The 12,170-nt window shown below is 36.6% G+C and overlaps 1 protein-coding gene across 1 annotated transcript in view; it reads right to left on the bottom strand.

The window, feature by feature from the left end:
* Nucleotides 1-7,397, bottom strand: part of LOC132046851 (DNA polymerase alpha catalytic subunit-like) — a 20,406-nt gene extending 13,009 nt beyond the window's left edge. Inside the window, exons 1-12 of the mRNA XM_059437650.1 lie at nucleotides 6,986-7,397; nucleotides 5,419-6,236; nucleotides 4,839-5,009; nucleotides 4,662-4,745; nucleotides 4,455-4,529; nucleotides 4,218-4,282; nucleotides 3,708-3,798; nucleotides 3,433-3,621; nucleotides 2,401-2,564; nucleotides 2,195-2,309; nucleotides 1,696-1,875; nucleotides 1,491-1,604 (exon numbers count right to left, since the gene is read on the bottom strand). Of these exons, the coding sequence (XP_059293633.1) occupies nucleotides 1,491-1,604; nucleotides 1,696-1,875; nucleotides 2,195-2,309; nucleotides 2,401-2,564; nucleotides 3,433-3,621; nucleotides 3,708-3,798; nucleotides 4,218-4,282; nucleotides 4,455-4,529; nucleotides 4,662-4,745; nucleotides 4,839-5,009; nucleotides 5,419-6,236; nucleotides 6,986-7,301 (2,382 nt within the window). The 5' untranslated portion in view covers nucleotides 7,302-7,397. The remainder of the gene's footprint in view (nucleotides 1-1,490; nucleotides 1,605-1,695; nucleotides 1,876-2,194; nucleotides 2,310-2,400; nucleotides 2,565-3,432; nucleotides 3,622-3,707; nucleotides 3,799-4,217; nucleotides 4,283-4,454; nucleotides 4,530-4,661; nucleotides 4,746-4,838; nucleotides 5,010-5,418; nucleotides 6,237-6,985) is intronic.
* Between the last annotated feature and the right edge of the window lie 4,773 nt (nucleotides 7,398-12,170).

Here is a 12,170-nt window from a genome sequence, read left to right on the forward strand (position 1 = left end):
CTAAAAATTTTACTCAAAGTTATCAAAATACTTTGTTGATAATTATAATGTACTTACCTCTGGTAAAAGCCCGTTCTTTTACTAGATGGTAAGCGAGGAACTGATCCATCCAGAGACCTTTCAACTGTTGTGAAACAAATATTGTATTCCTAAAGAGGAAAAGAATAAAAGAGTAATTAAATTATGAAGCGTGCAACATCAGATGCAAGTATTTACTATTTAGCAATTGACATCACTTGGCAATAAATACTAAAAATATGGAACCTTCCAACCTAGCTAGCACTTAATCACATTGTCGGAAAGTCAGGTAATGCTACCCCTTTCTAAAGAAAAGAGGGCAGGGGAGGAGAAGGAATGAAGGGTAATTAATGACAGAGGGAAGGAGAAAGATAGATGTATTAATAACAACTAACCTGAATAATGGAAGGGTATAGACTGTTGAAGTCCAGTAGCAGGATGTACTTATCATATAAACCTCTTTTTGGCTCCAAAACTAATCCACCAGAGTAGGAAGGCCCCTTTTTTGCTTTCCCATAGGTCGACATCCGGAATCCCGCTTTCAACATTTGGATCATCAGCATCAAGGGGATCAGTTTCTTTTCCCTCATCACCGTGGTTCAACTTTCGTTTTGTAATTTTTAGCTTCTTTTGCATGAGAAGAATATTTGTCTGGCACTATGAATTTCTTAGCATGGAATGCATGCAACAAGAGGTACTCTACTCTTTGGGCCCTAGCACCCTGAAATAAAATTTAAAAAAATTAGCATTCACATGTCCCTATAACATTCACAAAGTTTGGTCTCATGAACATGAAGCAGGTTTTTGCAACAATTCACCTGGAGGGTTTCCCCCAAGAGATTACCACTGATATTGGTCAACTGACGAGTTAGGAAGAACACTTAAATGAAACATGAGTTCCATTGATAACCATGCATCAGTTTCTCCGCATTCAATCTGCATAGATCACGAATGCCCATTAGGATGCTACTTAGAAGGCAATATCAGTTCTGTGTGTTTAGAGAAAACTATTAGGTCAGCAAACTTCATTTCAGAAGGACGAGACAAGGTCCAGCCTTAAAGATTAACTAGAAATGGAATTAGTACATCCGGAGATGCAAAGCAAACTACTCCATGACAATCTGTTAGCTAAAAGATCATGCTTCTAGTTTATTCATGTAATGTTAATTGCACAAAGGTGTGCTTATGTTATATTGCTTCAACATGTAAACTCCATTCCTATTTTGTTTCTAGCTGTTGAAAAGCCCATTAGCAGTAATTTTCGTTGGTTATGGAGTGGTACATTGTATTCTAAATGTTCAACAAGACAATAAATGGCACAATGCAGCTGGTCCATCTATTATGAAATGGGTAACACTTAGTTTTATTGTTGAAAGCAAATCCCAAAAACTAAACTACAAATAACTCTCTCTATGCTAATAAAATAAGAGCAGTTGGATTAGAAAAATTGCTAAATTAGAATCGGAACCTACAAGTTCCACAAGTGAATCAGCAGCCTGAAACATTCGAGGCACATCGTGGGGAGAAATCTCCTTCCTATCTTTGTTCAGTTGATTCTTCGCAAGTTGTGTCAATGAATAACTAACCTGAGAGGGAATATAGTTAAACCAATGGTTACACATGTCAAAAAAAATTATGCAGCTATCTCAAAAACAGCTCAATGAATAGGAACTCTACCTCTTTTAATAATTCACGTGAAGATAAAAAGGTGTCACATAGGAGACGCCCAGCAATACAAGACATGATCCCTGGACTTGCTCCTGAGCCAAAAATTGTACTGCCCTTGGTAAGCTTTGGCATGACAGAACGCTTAAGGCGACCTATCTTTGACCACATAATGCTTGGGACTTTGCAGGCCTGCAGAAATTGCAAGAATACATAGCACCGGAGGAACAATAAGCAGGCAGCTCAATCCCAGATTGTATACTGAAAACCTTTAATTTCTTATTTCTGAGAATACTGCAAATTCGTCGTTTTTGTTTTAGAGCTAAGCATTAATCGGAAAATTCTCAATGCCCTTGGTATAAATAGGAAGACAGACTAACTATGACGAGAAAACAGTGAGTGTAATATATTAAGATTCAAAATAGAAATGGAAGATTCAGAAGATCCTGTATTCTATAATTTTTCAGAGATCACTACTATGGAAGGTGGAATGTATAAAATATACACAAACCTGAACTCTGTGAAGAAGAACATCCAAGTCAAAGCCAGATATATTATGACCAATAAGCACGTCACTGTCCAATTTATGCAACTCTAGCATCAACCGGTTCAATAATGCCCTTTCACTGATTTCAAATAGAGAAAGTGACACTTCAGTAATGCAAACGAGAAACAAATAAAGGTATAGGCAATAACATAACTTCCCAATGAACTTGCCTGCTTTCAGAAATAATAACATTTGATCCAGCTTTTGCATTTCTCTCTGCTGTTTCCTTTGTAAATCCCATAGGAAATATGCCTCCCTCAAGCTTACGCACAACAGTAAAATGAGAAAGCATCCCTGGCTTTGTCCATTCAGATGTTAACATGGGCGTATCAATCTGCAAAATCAACATATGCTCTGTTTCGTGAAACTTCAAGGAAATTCTTGTCGAAAGCAGTTTTCACATCAAGCAGACTAAAAGTGTCCTGTTTTTCCTTTTTGCCCAGTACCAGCTCTAACATTTTTATTTCGTTGATACCGAGCAAGGATATTTATATCAAAAAAAGTGAAATTCAGTTTTACCACATTAATATGTGCATATGCGTGTGAGTTGCATCTATGGGTGTGAAAGAAGACGACACGCCCTGATACATTAGAATGCAACTTATTACGTGATTATGATACAAATACTGTTTCACTTCAGTCTTCATACAAGTAAATAATGTAGGGCACTTTATTAGAGACGAGGATCTATCGGAAACAGCCTCTCCACCTCCCAAGGTAGGGGTACGGTCTGCGTACACTCTATCCTCGCCAGATCCCACTTGTGGGACGACACTGGGTATGCTGTTGTTGTTGTTGTTACTTTATTTGTGAAAATCATGTGCATCATACAAGATCTACCAAGCCAAAAAATGCCTAGTAACTAACCCAAGAAAATGACCCAATGAAACCTGATAGATCCTCTGCAAGTGAGGTGGCATTCCCTCGACCTGACTTACCATAATATTTACTTCATAACACATAATCAGGTAGAGCATAAATTTCTAGAACTGATGCACGAAACAATTACAGATGGCAACTCAGGCAATAAACATGGCTGAGGTCCATTTAAATTTTTAGAAGCATGGAATGAGTAAATAACCATCAGAAGATCCAATAATTCCTTTATTATAAAAAAGAGAAAAATTGCCTCCGATATCCTAAAACCCAATTGTATTTGATCAGACCGTGATTGCAAAAGTAACTAGCCCCATGGACTTTACCTTCGCACTCTGACAGCAAATGACAGATGCAGAGACAATTTCATTTATATTTTGTTTTTCGTTGATGATAGTTTTCAGATTTATTGCTGTAACAACCACTGGAGGAATCTCAGCAATATTCTTAGAGGACGTGGAGATTTGAATGTCTTTTGGACTATCTACAATGACCTCGAATTTACACCAGCTCACCTGTGCAGAACAAAAAGAAGCTCAGAAATATAGACCAGGTGAACCACCTGAAGACAGGGGATGTAAAGTTGCTTTCATGGCCTTACACGTTGAGCATTAGGACAACTAGAGAACTTCAAAATTGATAGCCATGAAGGTCCTTTTATTTTTCTCTTGATCAGGAATAACTCCATCGCACTGCATATAGTAAAGACTGGTTGGATAACCTCACATAGACTCAAGAGATCCGAATCAAGTAGAAGTACTAAACAAGGAAATATCCAAATATTGATGATAATGAATGTTCGCGGAGAGGGGATGAGGTCTTTATGTATAACTGATGATTCATAGCTGGAGCCACACTCCATAGAGAAATAAATGCAAATTTCAAAATGTACTATTGGTCTTGAGCTCTTTCAGTTGATACTTTCTGTTGAATAATGAAGCACCCCGTTGAATTGATACGAAAAGTAGTCGCCTTTCAATTAATCTCTTTGTAAAGAGAGATATCATACATGTTAGGAAGCTTGTAAACTAGAAAAATCATCCAAAATATACTTGGAATGAGTACACATGAATGTATAGCATGTAAACTAGAAAAGTTGGTGGAAATGTACCTGGAATGAGTACCAAGCAAGGCACTAAAGTTTTCTCCCCTGAGATCTGATGGAAGTGGTGGATCCTAGAATGAAAGTTCAAAACAGGTAACTCGAAGACATGACACAATGTAACATAACAGAGGAATCTGGAATATAACTTGAACTTGGAATTACAGAATCCATAATGTTTGGCTAGTGTAAGTTGTATATAATGTTCTAATCAATTAGTAATACATAAAGAAATACAAAATGTACCTTGAAAGGATAGTTAATCTTAAGGACAAAATTCTCCCCCCGAGGTACATCAGATCGTTCAAATGCATAATTTCTCTACAAATGTAGCAGAGGAACGCAATGAATAACAAAAAAGAAAAGAAAGAAAAGAAAAGAAACAAATAGCATTGCAAATCGCTGTCAGTAAAATTTACAGAATACAATTTGCAAGCAAATTACACTTCAAACCTTCACTGGTGACATGCTGAAACTTGAGATGTTATGTTCTAGTAGCTTATTTCTAAACTCAGCCTTCAATCCTGATGCCATCTCCTGGAGACAAATTTGGGAGGGAGCGGGTGAGTAAATGGCAGTATGTAGAATAAATTCAAGTACATGAAATGAGAAGGCATTTCAAGAGATTACGTGCAACTGACTGAGGAAGGCAGAGGGAGAGATTTGAGACTCTTCTACATCTCTGGAGAGCTTTGAGGTTGTATCAGTACAAAATACAGAACCATTTGGGACCGCATAAACACATCTTTGCATGTTCTTCACAACAATACAGCAACTATCGTATGTACCTCCAACTTTCACCTACACTCATATAACAGTATTCATCTGTCAGCTATCAATTTAACATATTATTATATGCTGTTCAATTGTCACTTTATCATACAAACTTCCCAAATCCCTACACAAAATAAAGTCCTCTAAGCAACATTAGGCTGTATAGTGGTTATAATCTTCAACATTGAAGCACTACAAGTATGTTCATTTTACTTGTTCATAGGCTAATAGCAGCAAAAGGTCCAAATGATGGTGCACTTATGGCTAAAGATAAGCAAATGGTTTCCAAACATAAGTGCAAGCACACACGTTTATCAGCAAAGTTTACTCAAACAGACACACCAGATTTTCAGAAGGTGTCACTTGTCAGTAATGACTCGAGCTCATTTAAATCAGTAAAGAGAAAGAGTACATAAGCAAAGCCTTCGAAAATTACCTTCCCGAAAAGATAAATATTGCCAGCATTTGGACCATAGAGCTCTTCATGGGCATCAAGTATGAAGAAAGGCAATGATCCATCAGAATCCAACTCAAAACCTGTTTTATCTTCATCTAGTTTTGCCCCAGATTCATTGCAGTTCGAAACCCCGCTGCCTGCATTCCTTAAAGCCTGCCATTCAGCAGTAGCACTCAAGCCAGAATCCTTTTCCTCTTTAATTTTTGCATTTAGTGCAAACACCTTATTTTCCACCAAGGGCTCTAATTTCACCTCAGCACAATTTACCACATTATCATTATCCCTCGTTTCCACATCAGCATCTAAAACCTCACTATTTTGGTAATCATTGGCCGAATCATTTCCTTCATCGATACTAATTTTAGGTAAGCCACCGAAAATAGACTCACTATTTTCAACAGTAACACTCTTGACTTCCTGTCTAACCATGAAATCAAGGTTATTATCAGCTACAGCCTTCTCAGTTTTGACAGTAAACGAGTTGGAATTAGCAATTGAACTCCTCGAAGCATGCAATGAGTTAGAATTTGAATTTCCCCTTCGCCTTCGCTCTCTGTCAGCCTCATCAGGAGCAAATTCAGCTATAACATCATCTACAATGCTATCGCACGACAAATTCCTTGTCGTCTTATCGTCTCTCTTAAACACTGAAGAGGTAAACATACTAGAAATCCTTTGCTTACCCATCAATGCCGCAGCAGCTGTAAGTGCAGCTGATGGCTTTTTTGTAATTTGTTGCTTCTTCTCCGATGCCTTCCTCTTATTCTTTGGCCTCTCATCCTCATCCCCCGATCCTTCTGTTGGAAATAATAATTCAAAGTTGATTAGGATTTGGTATTTTAATTCATGTCCAGTTAGCATCTATAGTCAAATTTATATAGGAACAAGTTTTCATGTTTTGAGTTCAAGTAGATTTCGTACTATTAGAAATAGTGGTGCTAGTAGCTATTTTCATAGAGTGGAATTGTAGAAAATATTTCAGATATTGATAGTTAAAAAAAAATGGAAAATTTTCAAAAATGTACAGCTTTTGAAAATATTGCCGCGCAGCCCAATATTCAAAATTATACAACATTATACCTAAGGGGGGAAAGCATTATACGTAATGTATCAACCTTGTATAAAGTGTATAATAGGTGTTTATAAACTACAACAAGCCCAGTATAATCCCACCATGTGGGGTCTGGAGGTGTTTATAAACTAATATGTTGAAAATCAGGTGTTTATACACAAACGCTATGAGCTAAGTGGCGTAAATATTTTCAACTATAGACATAGAGCGTAATTTTCTCATTCCTTCACCTTCGGATGATGACACGTCAGCAACTGACCAATACTCTTCCTGGCCTTCATGAAAGTTGATTAGGTCATCGTATTTTAATTCATGTCTAGTTAGGATCCTATAGTCAAATTTCTATTGGAATAATTGTTTTGAGTTAAAGTAGATTTCGTACAATTATAAATAAGGTGCTGCTAGTTATTTTCATAGAGTGAAATTGTAGAGAGCTTTCAGATATTTATAGTTAAAGATAAATAAATCCTTTACCTTCGGAAGATAACACGCCGGCAACTGACCAATCCTCTTCCTGTCCTTCATCTCCATACCCTAATCCATCATCATCAACAATAAATCCCTTAGACGCTTCACGCCGCTTAGCAACTATGTCGTTATACTCGTCGTCTTCGACTATATCGTAAATCGGTTCATCTATTTTGATCTGAAAACCGGTGTTATCAGTGGACCGGCGATTACCGGTTCGAAGAGCTTTGATTCGTTCCAGTGCTTCTGCTCTTTTACTGACCGTTGGTTTTCGACTCGACCGCCTTCCTTCCACTACTGTTGGTTGCTCGTCTGAAGACATTTTTTTGTGAATGTGAGAGAGTTTTTTTTCACTTTGAGATCTGGAAACGTAGGGATGGAAAAAAAAATTGGGAATGTAGTGTTGATGATGAGGAGATAAATGGCGGGAATGTTTTGTTTTCGCGCCTAAAATACTGAAAGCCCTATTGGGCCTCAAAGGTTCAAAATATTTGGACTGGACTATAAAGACATTTTTTTGCGCGGAGTGCCCTTCTTTTGGGCTGGTCTTTATATTTTGCCCCTCATTTATGCCTTCTTTAATTTTTGCCCTGCTCTTTGTTTAATGAAAGTTTTTTGACGAAATTACCCTTACCCCATTAAAACCCTTTCTATTTAAGTCATTTGCCCTTTTTCTTTTCTTTTTTTGCTTCTTCGTTCCTCCTTTGTTTTGTGTACTGTCTTATACGTTCCAAAATTTAGGTACGAATTTGGATCTTTTGCTCGTTTCAATATTTGTTTTTATGTTAAATTGTTGTTTGTTGAATTGATATCTTTGTCTTCGTCGTTTTTTATATTTAAGTGATCCTTTTTTATTTAAAATTATAGTGTTTTGTTAAAGTGTACGTATGATTTTTTGAACTTTAGTTTTCGTTGCCCATGTATATATTTTGGTTTTTTGAATGTCGTATTATGAATGTCGTAATATGTTTTAGTTGATTTTGATATGCGTTTTGGTTTTCTCTTCGTTGAATCTTTGAAGTTTTGCTGTGAGCAATTTGTTTTATGTTGTTCTTGTTGTTTTTGTTTAATAATCGGTTTTTGTGAAGAATGTGTTTGTGCGAGGCGGCATATGCTGTTCGGCGGGAATTTTTGTTTTTTGAAACTACATTTATGCCTATTCGGCATAATTTCGTGATTTAAGTTACTTTGTATGTGTTATGATTTTTGGTTTTTATGATAGTTTATATGTTTTCTGATTATAAGCTTTAGTTTAAGATTTTTGGTGTTTTTTTTGTTTAGTAACTTTGTGTTTTCATGAAGGCGTGTTTGTACGAGGCAACATATCTTGGTCCGGCAGAGTTATTGGTTTTTGAAACTGAAGTTATGCCGGTTACGGCATAAAGTTATGCCTGTTCCGGCATAACTTCATGAATTAAGTTAATTTATGTGTGTCTTTGTTTTTTGGTGTTTTCTTGTTAATAATTTTTGTTTTTATGCAATCTTATGTGTTTTGGTTCTTTCTTCTATTATGCGGTATTTGTGAGTATGACATGAAAAAGAGAGCAAGATGCGTGAAGAAAGCAAAAAAATAGATTGTTTTAGTTGAGCAAGATACTCTGTGAAGAAAGGAAAAAATAGTTTGTCTTAGTTATTTTTGCACTATGTAATTTTGTTTTTTTTGGTGCGCCCTTGTGTTTTTTGTAAATGTTATAAGATTGTACAGTTTGTTTTGTGTTATAAATTTCAACTTTAACCACCTTTGTAATTTGATGGTGTTCATTTTTAATCTCAACTTCTCTTTGTTCATAAAAATTTGCTATTTTGTTGAAAATCCAAGTTATACCGTTTCCATCACAACTTCATGGTTGTTATATAATAGAAGTTTGCCGGGGTCGGCATAGTTCCTCATTATATGAACAGAAGTTCCACCCATTAAATGAAATTTAAGTTAAGAAAACTTGCCATAACCAACAACAAAGACAAACCATTTGAAGTTATTTGACCGGCCAAAATGCATTTATTGGGGATTATTTGTGACGGAAAAAATTTGTTTTTTGTTGAAAACCAAATTTATGGTGGTTATTTAATAGGAGTTTGCCGGGGTCGGCATAGTTCCTCATTTTATGAACGAAGTTCCACCCATACCGGCGAAATCGGCAACAAAGATAAAACGTTTTTAACTTTTACGAACAGTCGAACGCATTTTATTGGGATTAGTTGAGACGCCATAATGGTTGTTTTAGTATGAATGAATTTTTGCTATGAATGAATGAAATATTTTACTTAGTGTTAATTGTATTGTGCTGAATGTTTTATCCAATTTTCCAGCATTTTAAAATGTTATATAAGCAACAAAGCCCATAAGTATGCCGCTAACGGCATACTTATTTATTTTGTAAGCGAAAGACCTGCCGGGTCCGGCATAAATGTGAAACATGAAAACAACAGAGAGAATAATATTGTTATGTCCCAAGGCATACATCTATTAAACTTACCGGGATGTAGTATTTGAGATACCAATTTTGTTTCCCAAAAAAAGCTTTTATACACACCACAGGAGGCATAAATTATAAAAGCTGGATAATTAAATTTGATGATTTTTTTTTCTTTTTCCTCAATGTTTTATGGTAGAGAATTGTAGATTTCATGTAGGGACATTTATCTCTTTCTCTTATATAGTTTTTTATTATCAACAACAAGAAGATAACAACTTAGTAAAAGAAAATAATAAAAGAAAGAATGGACGAGAAGAATAAATGTGTGATTGATGCTTGAAGTCTCGGTCTTAGTACTACCAAAGTTTTGCCATTTCTTTCGGGCGAGTGCGCATTATGCGTCAAGAATCATAAGATCAATTCATATAAACCATGTATAAGAGTGTGATGTTAGGATGACAATTTCCTCTTCTGTATCGTCTTGAATATGGATTGAGAGAAATTTGTTTGTGGTTACGGGTTGCCCTAGTGTGTCCAAAGAACTTGCATCTACCACGTACGTATGTGTACTTTGTCGATTCTCTTCTTGGGCGATATCTTTTTGTTTGTTTTCTTCCGGTCTTATTTTAACATCGGGCGGCATTATTTTAATATCCATAATGTTTTGTGGAATAATCCATGAGTCTTGATTTCCAATGATAGTATTTCACCTTTGTATGTCTCTTGGCAGGCTTGTTTCTTGAACCGATCCGCACGGTATGTAGATTTTGGCAAACTTCTTTTGTCTATAAACGCCATGGCATGTGTGCACGGTAACTCGTCGGTTTGGAACTCCAAGCACTCACAAGTCATATTCTTGAGTCTACATTGTATTGATATCCTTCATCTTTCACAACAAATTTGACGGGAGTTATGTTTTCTACCTGTGGAAATTGACAATATAAATGAGTGATATTTTTTCGGGCAATTTTCAGATTATGTGAGAGTTATGCCCTTTCCGGCATACTTCCTGTACAGTGAAAATAAGAGTCTGCCCCTTCCGGCAGAACTATTTATAAAATAGGGTCACGATTGTTCCTTTGTCCGCATAACTTTTGTGTTTGTTTGATTTTAAACTATACATTGCTCATAAAACTAAGATTTGAAGTGTATGTTGGTAAAATCTACTTACTTTCATTGTGAGTATAAAAAACGGTGTCATAATTATGCCCTTACGGCATAATTCCATGCTAGTTAAAATAAGAATACGCCTTCGGCAGAACGAAGTATAAAAATGGGGTCATAGTTCTTCCTTTATCCAGCATAACTTTTGTGTTTGGTTAAAATTAAACTATGCATTGCTCACCAAACTAATATTGAAGTGTATGTTGGGAAAATGTACTTACTTTCATTGTGAAGCCTCTACTTATCTTTTCAAGCAGAATCTTTTCAGCCCAACATGTCAGGTCATGGGACGGTCATTGCATCCAATTTTCTCTGGTAAAACCAATTTTGCAGCTTGTTCTGGATGTAATCAATACATGCCATTATTGGCAACTCTCTTGCTTTCCTCGATACGAATTCATTGTCTCGACATTGTTCGTTGTGAGCATGTTGTAACGCCTTTGTTGGTGTGGAATGAACGTGCCCATCTTTACGGTGGTTCTTCTTCTCTCTATGTATTCTGCTGACTTTTGGGTCGATTTGTTGTATCGTGACATATAGGTACGAAACTACTGCTGTTTGTAGGTAGTTGTTTGCATTGTAGAACGTGATAGGATCGCTTCGGATGGGAAATATTTTTGCAAGTTCTTCTCCGTGTGGTAGATGCATATTCCATCTTTGGGTATCTGGATACGATTCTTTGATTGCGGTTGCAATTGATGCGTGGCGATCGGAAAGAATTGATAGGTCTTTGCGCGTGCCAAACACCTTTTTCACGTGTACGAAGAACCACACATGTAGGATTCATTATTCTCGAGTCGCAATACCAAATGCTAGAGGAAATATCTTGTTGTTTCCATCTTTTGCTACGACTATCATGAGCACACGCGGTATTTTGATTTCAAGAAGGTTGCATCCACCATTATTGCGGTGCAGGTGTTTCCAACCCTCGATTGATGCTCCATAAGCGAAAAAAGCATACTTAAACTTATTGTCGGCAGTCCATTTGATGTTAGCAATTTGTCCCGGGATTTCTTAATTTCATCATGTGAAGATATTGCGGTAGAAGTGTGTAGTTATTTTACGGCGTTCCTCTTATGACATTATAAGCGTGTTGGAGGGAACGCCATGCTTTGTGGTAACCAATGTGCAAGCCATATCGCTTCTCATTTCTTCAATGACAAATTTGGGTGTTATCTCTTGTAGTGTATGGCGTACTAGGTACGTAATGTATTCCGCTATGACTTTTGAAGTTGCATTCCTCATATCGAGAGGTGATGAAATTTATTGAACAACTATGTCTCTTTTCAAAGTTAACTACTTTGAAAAGTTCGATCCTACGAACCTTGAGCGTGGAAACGCCAAATGCGGGTTGGTTCAACACATCGATGTAATACCGTTGCGTGCATGACTTTTCTACCTTGTCTTGTTGATGACGAGTAATTGCAATGTTATTCATGCACTTTTCACGGTATCTTTATCTTTGAATAAAATGCCAACTTCTATTTGATCAATCGATGCACTAGGTGTCAAAATTTGTGTATCATTTTGTATCCTCTTCCTCTTGAGTGTCTTTCTTTTGTTGCATGGTTGTGTTTCTGCCTCTTCAACTGTCATGCTCGGAGTAAGTG

This window comes from Lycium ferocissimum, chromosome 2, assembly GCF_029784015.1.
Source record: "Lycium ferocissimum isolate CSIRO_LF1 chromosome 2, AGI_CSIRO_Lferr_CH_V1, whole genome shotgun sequence".
NCBI classification, from domain to species: domain Eukaryota; kingdom Viridiplantae; phylum Streptophyta; class Magnoliopsida; order Solanales; family Solanaceae; genus Lycium; species Lycium ferocissimum.